The sequence below is a fragment of the Oncorhynchus masou genome, unplaced genomic scaffold (assembly GCF_036934945.1).
Source record: "Oncorhynchus masou masou isolate Uvic2021 unplaced genomic scaffold, UVic_Omas_1.1 unplaced_scaffold_1___fragment_2___debris, whole genome shotgun sequence".
Classification (NCBI taxonomy): domain Eukaryota; kingdom Metazoa; phylum Chordata; class Actinopteri; order Salmoniformes; family Salmonidae; genus Oncorhynchus; species Oncorhynchus masou.
The window spans coordinates 360,131-379,547 of NW_027016523.1; the positions used below are offsets into that span (position 1 = coordinate 360,131).

A 19,417-nucleotide genomic window follows, 5' to 3' on the forward strand; every position below is an offset into this window, starting at 1 on the left:
GGGATTGGCAGAGGAGTTTGGGGTTGGTCGTGGTTTGGGGTTGGTCGCAGTTACCGGGTGGACGCGGTTACCGGGTGGATGTTAGGGGTACTAACCTTCTGAGGGCGTCCAGACAAGGTCATGTACTCCACACGGTACTTCTCCACCGGACCTTCAGGGCCTGTCCAGCTGGCACGGAACGAGTAGTGGGTCACCTCCGAGGTCACCAGGTCAGTGGGCGCATCGGGGCCACCACCTATCAGGGAAAAGAGGAGGGTCAAAACAACCCTAAGCATAGGATCTCATTGCATCTTTCGCAGATCTGGAAACAGCTCCCTAGGAGACAATCCAGGAGACAGACATATAGACAGTCTAAGCCTTTCCTAAAAAAAAGTACCCTACATAGTATTCAGTTACATCTTTTGAATTTGATTAAGGAGCAGACTATTTCTCATTTTAGAGAGGAAAAATAAACTATCGGTGGGGAAAGAGGGCTTTAGATTCTAAATGATTTCCAGTGGTTGGCTGGCCTTCAGCTCCTTGTGTTGTCTCCCCTGGTGCACCAGACATGCTACTCTACTGAGGGTCTCCTCTAGCCATGACCTAAACCCTGTTTACATAACTACAGCCTCACACAACACAACACAGCTGGCTGCAGAGATCATCCCCCGTATTCACAAAGAGTCTCAAAATAAAAGTGCTGATCTAGGCTCAGTTTAGCCTTTTAGATCATAATGATTAAGATTATATGGACAGATCCTAGATCAGCACTCCTACTCTAAAATGGTTTGAGAATATGGGCCCAGGTCCCCCCCCCCCCTTATTCATTATGATTTTAAATGCAAAACTGATCCTAGGTCAGCACTTTTACTCTGAGACACTGTGAATATGAGCCTTGAAAGCATTAGTAATAAGACTGAGGGATAACCTACATAGCCTATTTAGACTGCCACCTTAACTGTCACGGCAGGGAATGTACAGTAATGCCGGCCTGAATGTACCTGGTCCCTTGACGCTGTTACAGAGGTTGTTGGTTAGGTCGTCCACTATGTCCAACAGGAAGGAGAAGTCAGCCACGTTGTACATGTGGATCTCATCCGGGTCAGTGGCGATGGACCTCAGCTCATTCTCATCAGCGTTCTTCACACCTAGGAGGAGTCAAACAGGGATATCAAGTCAGCTATCCCCTCAGAGCAGGTTGAAGATACATTACAGATATTTAATGAGGAAGATAAGTGGAGAATATCAAAGGTGTGTAAGGAATAATTCTGGGGCAACTTGAGCATTCACACTGTACTTCAAAATGACAAAGATAACTGCCATTTGAGTTAAGACAGATACAAGGAGCTTCAGATGTCCTATCTACTCAAAATAGAGCAAAGGTAAAACTGCCTAGTGACGATGGCTGAGACTCACCAATGGCATACAGCTCAATGCCCTGGTCACGCAGGTTCTGGGAGTTGGCAATGATGTCATCCTGAGACTTGCCATCAGTGACCAGAACTCCGATCTTACGAGCGTTGGGTCTCATCCCAACATTTTCCTTGAAATTGTTCTGGAGGATGTAGTTTAAAGCGAGACCTGCAAAAGAGGGACGAAACAATTATTCACACTGATTATATGGTTTAATCATTTCTCAGAGGCCTTTCCAACAAGGCAGCTAAAGAGCAAGGAGATTAGGAACACCTCAGTTTGATTCGCATAATGGAGCATACAATTCAGTTTCCTTCACCTTCTGGCTATCACACAAACAGCCCAACCGCCAACAACCAAAGCAGAGGCACAGTTTTCATTTGGAAGTTTATGAACTGGAACTTCTTTCAGTAGCCATCTAAATAGCCAATAGAAGCTTGAACATGATAGACCTTTAAATGGGACTGACGGTATACAACAGTCTCTGAATGGAGGTTGTGGTTGTAGATTGAGTACAGTACCAGTGAGGGTGTTGCCTCCTTTGTAGGGCAGGTTGGCTACAGCTTCCAGCAGGGAAGCCCTGGTCCTGTGGGCGTTCAGGTGCCACTCAGTCTTGGGGTCACCACTGTACTGGGCCAGACCTAAAAGAAACACACGGAGCCTCTGTCAGATCAGATGCCGTGTATAACCCTCCAACATGATCATGCCTAGAAAATGACTAAAGAGTGGAGACACAATAGTGTTATCTGCAGCAGGTTGCAGGAATGCGCATGTCCTGTGAGACTTCAGGCACACTGAGGTTTAACCTACCAATCTGGACCCTGTCAGGGCTGATGTCGAAGACTCCCACCATGCGAGAGATGAAGGAGCGGATGGTCTTAAAGTTCAGACGGCCGATACTCCAGGAGCCATCGACCAGCAGGACAATATCAGCCCGGGCTTTGGTCTTACACACCACATCTGAGAGAACAGAGGCTACAGGTCAGAGAGACAGTACAGAACAGTGATGGGGCACTAGTTATTATCATGCAGTTTCAGGTATAACACAGCTGGAGTTATGAGGGCAAAGGTGTTCAAAATGCATGAGTGAGAAGGGGAAGTGAAGGAGTAGGAAAGGAAAGAGGTCATTGACATGACATTGTTGACATGGATTCACAGAACATAACACATCTATATCTGTCTCTTTTACAAGCAAGCAGTAAAAACACATTTCCATTCCATTTTCAGGGTTACAAGCCATTTTCATCATCACACATTTCATTTCCAGGTGTCAATATAATGGTTGTCTTCTTTTCTTCCGAGATGATCTCTCGCTCCCTATGTCTGAGGAGTGTTCTTCTCTGGCCACTCCCCAGCCTCTCCCGGGGAACAACAAAAAAGAAGCCCTCCTGATGTGATATATATATACGAGGGCCTCCTTGGTGAGAGCTACTGTGCATTCCTCACTGGCACAGCTCTTTGCTGTGTTCCTGGACACCTGCATGATGAGAAGAAGGACTAGTCCGCAGACTGTTAAGACCGCAGGTGTGCCAGCAACGCACAGATTGCGCAATCTGCCACTGTTACATGTTTGATTTACAGACTTCTCTTTCCCTCCCCATGCGACACACAGATAAACAGATGCCCAGCGGAGTGTGAGGGTCTGAGAGTGGCTGAACGGCCCGGCAGTTCAGCCTACAGTCTGTTTTCGTTAGTCGTAATAAAGAAAATGATCTAAGGCTATCGGACAGAGACAAGAGGGGAAGATTTATTGGCCACGCCAGATGTTTGCCCTTTGACTGCAATGTGCATTTCGCCAAGTCAATAAATTCACGTCCAGTCCCTGTTAATGGCACTATAAATTCAAAAGTTAGCTTTACAACTTGTGCATTGCAGCACATACGTATCTGTCACTCAAGAGAAGGTTATCTTTTATTTACAGGGAGAAGAAAGAAACTTTAAAAGTGGAAACCGGGAGACAAAAATGTTCATTACTGTCTCTTGTAAAATGTGTTCAAAGGAGAGGGAGGCTGATGTACATATTACTTTAGGCACTTTTAGTGCACCTAATGCCCTCTTCTCTCTTACTCTGTCCTCCCTCAAGATCAGGATGGGGGATTAAATTGAGGAGTACTGGGTGAGGAGAAGGGGGTTATGGGGTGGAGAAGGGGTTTTCTGCCTCCTCTATTAAATTATATTATTGTGGGCGACTGACTGACAGGGTCTTGTCACTGAATCTGCTCTCTATTAGAGGAGGCCTTCCAGGCAGCTGAGGGTCAGGACTGGCCTCTGGAGCCTTCCTTAAAACACATAACATTTTCCTCTCTCTCGTTCCTCTCCTAACACTCACTGCCCTGTGCCGTGCCGCGCGCTCACACCCGTGAGGTTGTAAAACATTTATAATTGCAAACAGATTATATATTTTTGGGACAATTCTGCTGCTCTTAGCTGCTGCTGGATCCAGAAAAATAAAAAGGAACCCAAAGTGACGAAATGATGAAAAAGCGAGCAGCCAACAGATGGAATAGTAGTTACATCTGTTATTTGGTGAGACAATTAGCTTTGAGGAAAGGCATTTAGGGCAACTCGTCTGTTTTTATGGGGAGAGGGATTAGAACGTATTTTCCTAACGAAAAATGGACAGTGTGATATATGTCCCACACTTCGGTTATGGCTGCAGAAGTCACAGCATATAATATATGTGCTGTATAAGTTCTTAAGTATGATGAGGGAGATTAGAAAAGGAATTTCAAATCATATTGGTCATTACCCATTGGTCACATACACTGGTTGAATCAACATTGTTTCAATGTAATTTGTCACGTGTTGTGACGTGGAATTAACGTGGAAAATACATTGGGTTCGAAACGATGGGGTCCTTTGTTGGGCAAATCAGATGTCAATGTAACCAACATAACCCCAAACTCACTCCAAATATACAAAACAAAGCTCTTTCCATGACAAAGACTGACCAGGTGAATCCAGGTGAAAGCTATGATCCCCTACTGATATAGCCTGTTAAATCCACTTCAATCAGTATAGATGAAGGGGAGGAGACAAGTAAAAAGCCTTGAGACAATTGAGACACGGATTGTGTACAGTATGCATGCCATTCAGAGGGTGAATGGACAAGGCAAAAAATGTAATTGCCTTTGAATGTAGAATGGTAGTAGGTGCCAGGCGCACCAGTTTGAGTGTGTCAAGAACTGCAATGGTGCTGGGTTGTTCACGCTCAACAGCTTCCCGTATGTATCAAGAATGGTCCACCACCCAAAGGACATCTAGCCAACTTGACACAACTGTGGGAAGCATTGAAGTCAACATGGGCCAGCATCCCTGTGGAAAACCTTCGACACCTTGTAGAGTCCATGCCCCAAAGAATTGAGGCTGTTCTGAGGGCAAAAGTGGGTGCAACTCAATATTAGGAAGGTGTTCCTGATGTTTTGTACACTCACATGCTGACCAGACTAGACACGTCGCGTGCACGAGCGTCGTGAATTTAGAAATCCATGTTATTCAATTATTGCACCCACACTGCTCGCACGCCAACGAGCGTCTGCGCTGACAAGGGCTAAAATAGAAGTCATTCCTATTTCTGACACAAATCGCGGAACAAGTCCTGCCTCTCCCATCTTAAATTAGCTAGCAACAGCAAGTCAGCTAAATAGGACAAATTAGCTAGCAGGTGCAAGCTAACTAGCTAAATTGCCATGCATGTTGAATGCTTTTCGACCTGTCCCCAAATTAATGTAATTGGTTCAGAGTTTGTTTTGTTATTTTAACCTGCGTGTCGTGATCGTGTTTGGTGTGTGGGGACAAAATAAATGTATGCACGATAGTGCACGATGGCGCACGTGCACAGCCGGTTTGGATTCCGTGTCAGTGTACATTCACATACAGCTTGTGTAAGACAAGTTAGAGGAGTTACTTTAAACTATTCAATGTTATTTAGGTTGTCTACGCTAATGAGTACGGAGCTGATCGGTGTCTGACATGATATAAGTGTTGACATGATAGTTCAGCTGAATTGAACATGGCTTGTTTCCAAAGCATAGCAGGGTACATAGAGGATAGGCATCTGGATGGTAGACTTGTTTGCAGTGAAGTGCATTACCCTTCATATACCAGTAGGAGTCACTGTTAGGCAAAACTGTATCGTTGAATGAAATCTACCATTTTACTATCAACATTGAAACAAGGCCAAATAAAATGCCTAACCAACTATAAAGTTTGACATAATTTCAACCACCCAATATACAGTATATTGAATATAGGATATAGGAACATTGTTTTACATTTCTTTGAGGAATTTTCAACTCAATTTCAACTTATACATAGTTTTAATGATTATGTTGAAATTAGATTGATGTTCAAACCTGTTAGACAGGTTGAGTCAGTGTATTTAAGTTGAAGGTAAGCCTTAATTTCAATGTTTACAATGTTGGTTGATGACTTTTTTTCAAATCCAATGTATTTTCCACATTTACTCCACATCACAAAACATTGACACATTTCGGTGAAATAACATTGATTCAACCAGTGTGTGCCCAGTGGGTAGGGCTGTTGAGTTCTTTGAGGAAAATGTGTTGTTTCACTTTTGCCTCTATAAAATGGATCACAGCTTGTTTATACGATTCTTACAGACTAATATTCACCTTATGCATGACCTTTTACTTTTCAAGATGGACGCCGTGCCTATTAATTGGCTGGGCATAAAGTGAATACAGTACTTTACAGTGTAGTCTCTTGTGTAAAAAGTGTTGTGTGGCTGGTGTTGCTGGCTATATGATTAATCATGTAGGAGGAGTTTGAGAGGAGGCATTACCTCCATCATACAGTGGTGGTTCAGGGGCGTCAGAGAGAGTGGTCTTCTCCTCACCAGCCAATGGCTGGCTCTCTCCCCCCTCGAACATTCCAAACACACTCACTGTGTACTTGGTACCAGCCCTGTGAGAAAACAACTAAATCAGTTACACTTCATTCATCTCAACAAGTTTGTCAGTTTGTCTGAGAGAAATTACTGATAGACGGACCCAACAAACTGGTGAAATAATGAAAAAGCAGCACAGTTCATTCTATCTTTGCAAGGCAATACAGTAACTGTGACAAACCATCTGATATACAGTGCTTTCGGAAAGTATTCAGACCCCTTCACTTTTTTCACATTTTGTTACATTTACAGCCTTATTCTAAAATGGATTAAATAAAAACAATTCCTCAGCAATCTACACAGAATACCCCATAATGATAAAGCAAAAACACATTTTAGAAAAACAGAAATACCTTATTTACTTAAGTATTCAGACCCTTTGCTATAAGACTCGAAATTGATCTCAGGTTCATCCTGTTTCCATTGATCATCCTTGAAATGTTTCTACAACTTCATTGGAGTCCCCCTGTGGTAAATTCAATTGATTGGACATGATTTGGAAAGCCACACACCTGTCTATACAAGCTCCCACAGTTGATAGTGCATGTCAGAGCAAAAACCAAGCAACGAGATGGAAGGAATTGTTCGTAGAGCTCCGAGACAGGATTGTGTCAAGGCACAGATCTGGGGAAGGGTGCCAAAATTGAAGGTCCCCAAGAACACAGTGGCCTCCGTGCTTCTTCAATGGAAGAAGTTTGGAACCACCAAGTCTCTTCCTAGAGCTAGCCGCCCAGTTAAACTGAGCAATCAGGCGAGAAGGGCTTTGGTCAGGGAGGTGACCAAAAACCAATGGTCACTCTGACAGAGCTCTAGAGTTCCTTTCTGGAGATGGGAGAACCTTCAAAAAGGACAACCACCTCTGCAGCACTCCACCAAACAGGCCTTTACGGTAGAATGACCAGAAGGAAGCCACTCCTCAGTAAAAGGCACATGACAGTCTGCTTGGAGTTTGCCAAAAGGCACCTAAAGGACTCTCAGACCATGAGAAACAAGATTTTGAGAGGATCTGCAGAGAAGAATGGGAGAAACTTACCAAATACAGGTGTGCCAAGCTTGTAGCGTCATACCCAACAAGACTGTAATTGCTGGCAATGGTGCTTCAAAAAGGTACTGAGGAAAGGGTCTGAATATTTATGCAAATGTGATATTTCAACTTTCTATTTTTATAACTAGCTAAAATTTGCGAAACCTGTTTAATTTAATCCCTTTTAGAATAAGGCTGTAACCTAACACAATTTGGAAAAAGTCAAGGGGTCTGAATACTTTCCGAATCCACTATACTTTACATTCCAAAGATAGACCTACCTGAGCTCCTCCAGAACCACAGTGTTGTCATAGGGTCCTACCAGCAGCTCTCCCAGGTCTATATCATTTCCAATGGGGTGGAAAGTGACTTTGTAGCCCTTGACCTCCCCTGGAGCGGGGTCCCAGGTCACTCTGAAACTGGTCCTAGCAGGCTCCGAGGTCTGCAGGTTTCTAGGGGCTTTGTACGGTGACACTGGAACAGAGAACATGAAGATTTGATATAAGCAGATGACTATATAAGCAGATGACTATAAAGTGGAAGTAAAATTAGGCTAAACATTAGGCTATCATTACAGGTTACAGGTAAAATGCTAGTTCTTAGCGGCCTCTGGAGACCCATTTTCTCCTGGCCTATCGTAGATTTAGTAGTTGATGATGATTGATGATGAGTACATGATACAAGTCTGCATAACCCTCCAGCAACCAGCTACTGCGCAGGACTCCCCTAAGCTAACGCAAGCAGCACAGAGCACAGTTCAGTTGTGGTTAATGATAGACCAACGTACGTGTGGTTCCTACTCCTTGCCTTGCTTTTCCTTCTCCCTGCTTGTACACAGGCAGCACCGTGATGTCGTAGGTGGTCATGGGCGTTAAGCGTCTCAAGATGGTGTTGGTGGTACCACCAGGCACCTTGGCAGCCAGCTGTCGCCCTCCCGACGCTGGCTTGTATGTCACCCGGTAGTTGACAACGTTTCCGGGTGCAGGCTGCCAAGTCACCTTCATGCTTTTCTCCGTCTCCTCGGAAACCACCACAACTTTTCCGGCTGCAGACACTGGGAGCGCAAAAGAAGGAAAATTAAACACCAATGCTTGATGGATTGATAATGGTATTATGGTGTGTTTGAGTTTGAGCAGAGAGCAGAATTGAAATGCATGTCAAATTGCTGCCTACATTTCCAAATGGTACAAAGCCATAACGGCTTGTTGGCAATCTAAACATTGGCATGCGTGGTTAGCTTTGAGATTTTTACTGAGGTATCGGTTCAGTTTTCATACGCTTGTGAACACAGATCCACCCAAACATTGTTTTATATCCCAGTCAGAACATACACTGACCAGACCCACTGTGCAGATTTCCATACTATGACCCCAGTATGTCTTTGGTGCAGGAAGGACAAGTGTGAATTGTCAAAACCCTTAACGAGCTCAGGAAAATATTCAGACAGCTAGACTTCAGAGGGAGGAGTTTTATGGATGGAAAAAAAGCAGCCTGTCCAAGTTTTCAGTGTGTGGCTCAACCCAAATGGACCTCTCCTGTTAGCACAGACAGAGCGAGAGCCTGTGGTTCTGGTGGAGGAACCAGCAGGCGAAGTGACCACGGATAAAAACCATACAAGCCTCTGGAGGTGCCTGAAGGTTGTTTTTCGTGTAAATTGCACATGTCCTGTTTGCCAGAATCAATAAGCAAAACGATGGAGCGACACAGTTTTCCATTAGCACATTTTGTCTCGCAAAGCAGCGGATAAATTCCCCAATCGGGGGAAGTTTCCGTCAATGTGCTTTTCTCACTTCAGTGGGTTGCTGTATTACAAGGAGAGGGGAAGCACTGTCTACTCCTGTGTCTATCTGAATCCACAACCTCCCCTGATAACTGGTAGCAGGTGTGGCGTATTGCGTCATGGCAATATACTATATAATACACACGTCGTCACCCTGATTACAAAAGCATTTCAGTGGCCTTTTAGGTGGATCAGGTGACTGCCCGAAGCGGTGACGTTATCTGCCGTAACTGTCACCCTATCTCACTTTTTCCACATCACGCCCAAGAATGGGGCTCAAGTTTGGGCCTTCAAAACCCTTGTTTCCCGGCATAACTCTAAAGCCCGCGTCACTCCTTTTGAAGGCTGATAGGAGTGAAGTCATTTAATGCTTTTTTCTTACCATGTCTGGGTTCTATTTGTGGATTATACGGGCTATGAAAGCTACACGTTCATGGTTTATTTAAGGAAATAAGGTCTGTACCCAAATCCAATTTCGTGAACCCCGAAGCTATCTTGCTATCGCTCTTTATTGTCATGAGACAAATATGACCCACTCTGGTCCTCGTCTTCATTCCTGGTGCTCTACATAGGCACATTCCAGTTATATAATGACCTACAGTGCCTTCAGATAGTATTCACACACCTTTTCCACATGTTGTTGTGCTACAGGCTGAACTTCAAATTAATTAATACGATTCAGATTTTTCTGTCACTGGCCTACACACAATACACCATAATGTCAAATGTCATTTTACAAATCAATTACAAATGAAAAAGTGAAATGTCTTGAGTCAATAAGTATTCAACGCCTTTGTTATGGCAAACCTAAATAATTTCAGGAGTAAAAATGTGCTTAACAAGTCACATTATAAGTTGAATGGACTCACTCTGTGTGCAATAAGTGTTTAACATAATCTTTGAATGACTACCTCATCTCTGTACCCCACACATACAATCATCTGTAAGGTCCCTCAGTCGAGCAGTACATTTCAAACAGGTTCAACCACAAAGACCAGGGGGTTTTCCAATGACCGGCGAAGTTATTAATTACACTTTGGATGGTGTATCAATACACCCAGTCAGTACAAAGATACAGGTGTCCTTCCTAACTCAGTTGCCTGAGGGGAAGGAAACCACTCAGGGATTTCACCATGAGGCCAATGGTGACTTTAAAACAGTTACAGAGTTTAATGGCTGTGATAGGAGAAAACTGTGGATGGATCAACAACATTATAGTTACTCCATAATACTAACCTAATTGACAGAGTGAAAAGAAGGAAGCTTGTACAGAATACAAATACTTCAAAACATGCATCATGTAATAAGGCATTAATGTAATACTGCAAAAAATGTGGCAAAGAAATTAACTTTTTGTCCTGAAAACAAAGAAATGTTGTTATGTTTGGGGCAAATCCAATACAACCCATTACTGAGTACCACTCTCCATATTTTCAAGCATAATTGTGGCTGCATCATGTTATGGTTGTCTATAGCAATGATGAACAATCAATTTCACAGCTTGAAGATTTTTTAAAGAATAATGCGCAAATGTTGCACAATCCAGGAAGACTCATAGCTGTAATCGCTACCAAAGGTGCTTCTACAAAGTATTGACTCGGGGGTGTGAATACTTATGTAAATGAGATATTTCCGTATCTAAATTGTAATACATTTGCACAAATTTCTAAAAACATGTTCTCACTGTCGTTATGGGGTATTGTGTGTGAGAGAAAAATTATATTTAATCAATTTTGAATTCAGACAACTAAATGTGGAATAAGTCAAGGGGTATGAATACTTTCTGAAGGCACTGTAGATAAAACTCTCTGCGGTCATGGAGTATTTTTATATCCTTTTCCAGCTCTGAGTTAACCTGAGGACGAGAAATCCGGAAATGCATCTTCTCAGGCAGAAAGAGAGTGGGAGAGCTACAGAGGCAGGGAGAGAGAGAGAGAGAGAGAGAGTAGAGAGAGAGAGAGAGAGAGAGAGAGAGACCGAGAGAGAGAAGGGGATAGACAGAGAGAGAGAGGGACATAGAGAGAGGTCCCACAGTAAGTGTGTGTATGGTGGAAACATTAGGGAGTGACTTACTATCTGTGGTCTCAGCACCCACGAGCGGCTCTCCCTCTCCCCTGCCATAGGCTGCGTACACAGAGACCTGGTAGCGCGTCTCCGGAGTGAGCCCCTCAAGCACAGTGGTCGTTACGTCCCCGGGTACGGACTTCTCCCCTGTCTCCTCCGTGTACAGCGACTTCCACTTCAACCGGTATGAGCGCACGTTACCGGGCGCCGCCGTCCAAGACACAGCGAAGCTGTTGTCTGTGACGTCTTTGGTGACCAGATCTTTAGGGGAGCCAAGGACTGTGAAGGGAAAGGGACAGAGTTAAAACCTTATGAAGCTGGGATCTTCACCTCACATATCAGTGTTGGTGCATAGAGTCTTTGACAAATCAACCACAGCAGAGTTTGTGTCAGGGGTGCTAGTTGATGTGGTTGCTTGTCTGCATGTGGGTGCTGATGATTTCAAGGCAGACAAATGCAGTCTGGGCGACTGTGTTCTATTGAGCAGGATAAATGAGCTGGTATAGCGATAAACCACCAACAATCACTGATCTGTTTCTGTTTAACCCCTTGGGGTGTTTTTAAAACCAGTGATTTACATTGTTCATAATCTGAGGGATTGGAAAAAGCTCTGCGAAACCAATCACCCGATTCCAGCCCTCAGCTCAATTTAGGGCATCTAGCAGCACTTTCATTTTCCATCGAAACAGAAGAAACTTGATCCATTAAAGTGTGTTTGCTACAATCGCAGATGTTGCTCTCTCTCGCTCTCTGTCTCTCTACATCTCTCTCTTTCCTGAGAGACTATTGGGGTGGGTGGGAAGTAGCAGACGCTGAGTTACGGGAGAAGGATTTGCGGTGGCGTTAGCTGTGTCAGCTGTCTGCCAACAGATCTTTGGCTGTTTTGGGCGCTCCTACTGAGATGAGCTCCTTCAACACAGCCTGGCTGCGCAGACAAGTTTCACTCACCACAGGGAGAAAGACCACCTCACATCTCTCTCCCACACAACCTCAGGACAGGACAGGAGAGGACCAAGCTGTTGCTGTAACCTGCACACATCCTGGACCTAACACTGCTAATGAGGGAACAGCTAGAGATATCAAATCAGATATCAGGTAGTTAATGTGTGCCAGTAAAGAGACACCTCAGTGACTGGTTTGGCTATGAAGCTAGCATGATTCTCTGTGTTATCAAACGTCATTAATCTAAATGAATAATCCAGGGTTCACTATTCAACCACTATTCACCAACGAGGCAGTTTGGGTTGCACAGAGAGAGAAAGAGCTGCTCCAGATATGAGGAATAATGAATTCAACAAGGAATGAACGGAGAATTACAGATTTTGGAGGGCCTGTCCAGGATAATGTGCTGCGGCCCCTGTAGATGCCAAGTCCCCTCTATCCAGGGTGCAGCGAGCTGCTGTCAAGCGCTGAGGAGCGAGGCCACTGACTTTCCCGGCTGTGCTGCTGCACAAGAGGGACCGCATGACACAATAACCACTTCTGCAGACAATGGCCCACTTTCCCTCAGTACTTTGAGAACAGCACAGTCACAGGGCCCTGTCTGACCAAGCACTAAAGCACACAAATGAAACACATGGAACACAGACTTAGACAGCTAGCTGGCGCCATTTTGAGTTCATCATCAAAGTTGAATCAGTCGGAATTAGCTAAACTTGCATTTGAAACTAACAATTGCTAGCAGGACTTAGATTTGTAACTACATAATGGGGCCTAGTCTCTGTGTAGCGAAACAAAGAAAGGCATTAAGGGAGTACTGAGGAAGGAGCCATCAACCAGGGATGATTTAGAGCACATATTCATCAGCAATTTGGCTAAACATTTGTCATGGTAATCTCCCAAATCTCCAATAGCCCGATAAGGAAACGGATCTGACAAACACAATGGGTCTTCACTATATCACTCAGACACAGAGCCTAATCTGTATACTTCACTAACTGACGTATAGGAGTAGACAAGCCAGGGGCTTCCTGTAACCAAGGCATGTTTGTTGATGTACCTAACCTTCAAATTGACTGCCAAAAGGCTTGTGAGTTTGGGCTTGAATTGGAATGTGTCAAGAGGATGAGTCAGGTGCTAGGAAAAGTACACCATGTGTGCTACCTGCTATGAGGCTGAGCATTCATAAAAAGCTCACCCTCTCCGCTCACATGCTCAAATAGCGGTCTTGTCAATGTAACATAATAGCATGCATTGACTGCATTCATACAGTACATGATTTATTGCCTGACAAACGGCCTACAGACCGTTCTATTTCTTGAGCACACAGGTGAAGAAGAAACGCCACTGGAAATGGAGATATTCACTTAAATGTACAGATCAGCAGTTTAGTTCCGTCTGGTTTGAGATCAGCTCTTTCCAGATGGCTGGTCTAAAGAGGATCCATCAAACCCACTATTCCTCCACTCCCATTTACAGTTCCTTCATGTAACTGCCCTGGAGCCTGGTCCACCTTGAATTTGTCTAAGGCCAGACCATGGTAAAGACACAGGGTTCGCCTGCGTGTGAGCGATGCCCTGCTCTGCCCTTTCGCCTCGAAGGACCTTCCGTCTGGAGGAAAACAGTCGCTACTGGCTCCACTGCGACACTGAGCCTGGCAAACCACCGCTCCGCCAAGAGCTCAGTTTCCAAAGGGATCGTCATGAATTGAAATCAACTCAAATGGCTTGGAATTCACCGGGTTTCACGCCACACTCTGTGGCCCATGAAATGTGTACTACTTGCAAATGCTTACTACTTCTCCAGCTACTTGCACACCAGCTCGCTATGTCCTTTCATGGCTGTGCTTTGAAGCTTGTATAACCTATAGTGAAAAATGCTAACCTCCCCTGTTATTGTAATGGTGAGAGGTTAGCATGTCTTATATTTGTGCATCTGCAACTTTCTCACTCCTCATTATTCACGATTTATTCAGGGCTATCTGTAATCATGGCATCATCCACGTTAATGTAGAAGTGTTTAGAAACATATTCTAGTCTTGTTTACAAAAAAGTGACTCCAAAATGACACAATACATTAATTTCTGTTTGGGCGCCAAATAATCTGAAACACAACCAAAACAAACAGCAAATGCATCCAACATGTTTATAGAGTAAAAAGCTTAATGAAATCACTGTGCGCTAGAATATGGGACCAAATATTACACTTTTGACTTAACACACATACAGTGCATTCGGAAAGTATTCAGACACCTTGAGTTTTTCCACATTGTGTTTCATTACAAACCTATTCTAAAATGTATTAAATAGTCTACACACAATACCCCATAATGACAAAGCAAAAACAGGTTATTAGACATTTTTGCTAATTTCACATTTAAATATCACATTTATATAAGTATTCAGACCCTTTACTCAATACTTTGTTGAAGCACCTTTGGCAGCGATTACAGCCACAAGTCTTCTTGGGTATGACACTACAAGCTTGGCACACCTGTATTTGGGGACTCCCATTCTTCTCTGCAGATCCTCTCAAGCTCTGTCAGGTTGGATGGGGAGTGTTGCTGCACAGCTATTTTCAGGTCTCTCCAGAGATGTTTGATCGGGTTCAAGTCCGGGCTCTGGCTGGGTCACTCAAGGACATTCAGAGACTTGACCCGAAGCCACTCCTGCATTGTCTTGGTTGTGTGCTTAGGGTTGTTGTCCTGTTGGAAGGTGAACCTTCCAACAGGACAACAAGGTTTTCATCAAGGATCTCACTGTACTTTGCTCCATTCATCTTTCCCTTGATCCTGACTAGTCTCCCAGTCCCTTCCCCTGAAAAACATCCCCACAGCATGATGCTGCCACCACCATTCTTCACTGTAGGGATGATGCCAGGGTTCCTCTCAATGTGATCCTTGACATTCAGGCCAAATAGTTCAATCTTCGTTTCATCAGACCAGGGAATCTTATTTCTCATGTTCGGAGAGTCCTTAAGGTGCCTTTTGGCAAACTCCAAGCAGGCTGTCATGTGACTTTACTGGAAGATTCTCCCATCTCCACAGAGAATCTCTGGAGCTCTGTCAGAGTGACCATCGAGTTCTTGGTCACCTCCCTGACCAAGGACCTTCTCCCACGATTGCTCAGTTTGGCCAGCCACCTCTAGGAATAGTCTTGGTGGTTCCAAACTTCTTCCATTTAAGAATGATGGAGGCCACTGTGTTCTTGGGGACCTTCAATGCTGCTGAAATGTTTTGGTAGCTTTCCCCAGATTTGTACGGACAATTCCTTCGACCTCATGGCTTAGTTTTTGCACGTACATGCACAGCTGTGGGACCTTATATAGACAGGTGTGTGCCTTTCCCAAATCATGTCCAATCAATTGAATTTACCACAGGTGGATTCCAATCAAGTCGTAGAAACATCTCGGGGATGATCAATGGAAAACAGGATGCACCTGAGCTCAATTTCGAGTTTCATAGCAAAGGGTCTGAATACTTGTGTAAATATGTTTTTTTATTTTTTATTTTTTTAAATACATTTTGAAAAGTTTCTGTTTTCACTTTGTCATTGTGGGGTATTGTGTGTAGATTGATGAGGAAAATGGTTTATTTTAATCCATTTTAGAATAAGGCTGTAATGTAACAAAATGTTGAAAATGTCAAAGGGGTTTGAATACTTTCCGAATGCACTGTATGTGAATTTGTCCCAATAATTCTGGTCCCATAAGATGGGGGGCACTATGTACAAAAGGTGCTGTATTTTCTAAACGGTTCACCCGATATGGATGAAAATACCCTACAATTAAAGCTGACATTCTGCGCTTTAACATCATTGTCTCACTTCACATCCAACGTTCTGGAGTACAGAGCCAACATAAAGTTATTGTCACTCTCCCAATACTTTTGGAGCTCACTGTATATAGTGCAATTTCTCAAGCAATAATTTAGCGAGGACTGTCTGGGAGTTGTCTGAGTGGGGACAGGAAAATGTTAAACTTACTGTTATTGGTAGAGAGGTAAGGAACTCTCTTTTTTCTTGGACTATGAACTAATTTAGCACCTGGGGATGTCACCAGGCAGGCCAAAACATCCCACCTCAACAGGCTGAAACTTCAGACAGTCTTTTCAAACAGCTCTTACACTAAAAGGGCATGTTTTCAATAATTTTATCGGAAAAATATTTCGCCATCCTACCCAAAACATAAGTAAAAGTTTACAGTTTAAGTCGGAAGTTTACATACACCTTAGCCAAATACATTTAAACTCAGTTTTTCACAATTCCTGACACTGAATCCTAGTAAAATTTCTGTTAGGATCTGTTAGGATCAGTTAGGATCACCACTTTATTTTATGAATGTGAAATGTCAGAATAATAGTAGAGAGAATGATTTATTTCAGCTTTTATTTCTTTCATCACATTCCCAGAAGTTTACATACACTCAATTCGTTTTTGGTAGCATTGCCTTTTTAAATTGTTTAACTTGGGTCAAACTTTTCGGGTAGCCTTCCACAAGCTTCCCACAACAAGTTGGGTGAATTTTGGCCCATTCCTCCTGACAGAGCTGGTGTAACTAAGTCAGGTTTGTAGGCCTCCTTGCTCGCACACGCTTTTTCAGTGCTGCCCACAAATGTTCTATAGGATTGAGGTCAGGTCTTTGTGATGGCCACTCCAATATATTGACTCTGTTGTCCTTAAGCCATTTTGCCACAACTTTGGAAGTATGCTTGGGGTCATTGTCCATTTGAATGATCCGTTTGCGACCGAGCTTTAACTTCCTGATTGATGTCTTGAGATGTTGCTTCAATATATCCATATAATTGTATTTCCTCATGATGCCATCTATTTTGTGAAGTGCACCAGTCCCTCCTGCAGCAAAGCGCCCCCTCAACATGATGCTGCCACCCCCATGCTTCACGGTTGGGATGATGTTCTTCGGATTGCAAGCATCCCCCTTTTTCCTCCAAACATAACGATGGGCATTATGGCCAAACAGTTCTATTTTTGTTTCATCAGACCAAAGGACATTTCTCCAAGTAGTACGATCTTTGTCCCCATGTGCAGTTGCAAACCGTAGTCTGGCTTTTTTATGGCGGTTTTGGTGCAGTGGCTTCGACCTTAATGAGCAGACTTTCAGGTTATGTCGATATAGGAGTCTTTTACTGTGGATATAGATACTTTTGTACCTGTTTCCTCCAGCATCTTCACAAGGTCCTTTGCTGTTGTTCTGGGATTGATTTGCACTTTTTGCCCCAAAGTACGTTCATCTCTAGGAGACAGAACGCGTCTCCTTCCTGAGCGTTAAAATGGCTGCGTGGTCCCTTGGTGTTTATACTTGCGTACTATTGTTTGTACAGATGAACGTTGTACCTTCAGGTGTTTGGAAATTGCTCGCAAGGATGAACCAGACTTGTGGAGGTCTACAATTTTTTTGTCTGTGTGTGGAGGTCTTGGCTGATTTATTTTGATTTTCCCATGATGTCAAGCAAAGAGGCACTGAGTTTGAAGGTAGGTCTTGAAATACATCCACAGGTACACCTCCAACTGGCTCACATTATGTCAATTAGCCTGTCAGAAGCTTCTAAAGCAATCACATCATTTTCTGGAATTTTCCAAGCTGTTTAAAGGCACAGTCAACTTAGTGTATGTAAACTTCTGACCACTGGAATTGTGATACAGTGAATTCTTAATGAAATAATCTGTCGGTAAACATTTTTTTGAAAAATGACTTGTGTCATGCACAAAGTAAATGTCCTAACCGACTTGCCAAAACTATAGTTTGTTAACAAGAAATGTGTGGAGTGGTTGAAAAACAAGTTTTAAGGACTCCAACCTAAGTTTATGTAAACTTCCGACTTCAACTTTATTCTTTGTTCTTCAAACTGGGCTTTGCTTAGTGTGGCGTGGGTTCTATCTGCTCTTTCTCTCCCCATGTTCTTTGGGCCCCTCACTGGCCTGGGAGGAAGTGAACCGTCAGTTATCTGCTGGAGGAACCAGCCAGTACTCGACCGCTCACAGCTTTGAAATACAGTACCTCCTAGGTAAAACCTAACACATGTTGAGAAAGACTCCGCGCTTCGATACATATTCTCACCACATTTTTATTTTTTTTACCTTTATTTAACTAGGCAAGTCAGTTAAGAACAAATTCTTATTTTCAATGACGGCCTAGGAACAGTGGGTTAACTGCCTGTTCAGGGGCAGAACAACAGATTTGTACCTTGTCAGCTTGGGGCTTTGAACTTGCAACCTTTCGGTTACTAGTCCAACATTCTAACCACGAGGCTACCCTGCCCCCCCCTTGTTTTCTAAAGGCTCACATTTGGAATATGAATCTCAGCAATTACTCAGCTCCACTTTACATGATTCGGGGCCAGAGTTGACTCCATTAATCCAGCCAATCTTTATTGGTCAGGAATCAGGATATGATAGGCTCAACATACAGTAAGCTTGCCACAGGGGGCGCTATATTGTCTCCATCATCCTGTTAGCATTCTCTACCATACAGCCTGACTGTTGTCTCCTGGTTCTCCAGGTCCGCCTACATAGGCTAACTCACACAGTGGATGACTGGAAGTCTGTGGCCCCCTAAACAACGAGATCAGTGTTGGCCTGTTTTTCTGACGTCAAGCTGTGCTGCTATAACCAGACCAAATGCTTTGTCATGGAGCCCAGACACTGGTTCTATTCTGGTGGGAGGCTAAGGCTAATGAGTCAGCATAACTGACCATGTCATGGAATCTCAGCATCTGACTTCTGACCTTCTGACCATTCCCAGGCTGGGGGTCCAGAGGTGGACACATAAGGTCAGTTTTGTTGTCAAAGAAGGGGGAGAAGGTTGGCTGAGGCAGGAGAGTCCCATGGGAAAAGAATGAATGTGCACCATTCAGCATGTGAACTGAAAATAGCTACATGATACTTCATAGCAGGACACCTCCTCCAGTGCAGGAGAAGGCTTCTGATATTCCCTTGTGTAGAAGCCATTTGATCTGCTAGACATGTTGTCATTTGGGTAGGAGGTGAAATTGAGAGACAAGGACTCCACAGTTTGGTCATGATGAATGATATAAGCTTTGATGTGTAGAGGGCTCAAACTGCTTTTAAGAGGAGAGACCATTTGTGACCGGCTCAAATCAGTCTTATGTAACAAAATTTGAAATTGTGTTTTTTACATTGGATAAAATTAGAGACTCAGAGCTACAAAATAGTATATCATACACTACAGCTGATGAACAATTGGAAAGTAGATTTGCTTTGAAGGTTGATAAACTCACTTTTGAGAAAATGGCCTTTGAATGTTTTGGTACTACTACTGGAGAGCCCTTCTT

General features: G+C 43.6%; 1 protein-coding gene across 2 annotated transcripts in view; it reads right to left on the reverse strand.

Moving 5' to 3' along the window:
- Positions 1-19,417, reverse strand: part of LOC135538642 (collagen alpha-1(XII) chain-like) — a 72,184-nt gene that overhangs the window by 34,974 nt on the left and 17,793 nt on the right. Inside the window, exons 14-22 of one of the 2 annotated variants that reach the window (XM_064964514.1) lie at positions 11,179-11,448; positions 8,113-8,379; positions 7,607-7,799; positions 6,197-6,318; positions 2,203-2,352; positions 1,914-2,033; positions 1,396-1,560; positions 981-1,127; positions 96-235 (exon numbers count right to left, since the gene is read on the reverse strand). In XM_064964514.1, the coding sequence (XP_064820586.1) occupies positions 96-235; positions 981-1,127; positions 1,396-1,560; positions 1,914-2,033; positions 2,203-2,352; positions 6,197-6,318; positions 7,607-7,799; positions 8,113-8,379; positions 11,179-11,448 (1,574 nt within the window). The remainder of the gene's footprint in view (positions 1-95; positions 236-980; positions 1,128-1,395; positions 1,561-1,913; positions 2,034-2,202; positions 2,353-6,196; positions 6,319-7,606; positions 7,800-8,112; positions 8,380-11,178; positions 11,449-19,417) is intronic. The other variant, XM_064964515.1, reaches the window with a different exon arrangement.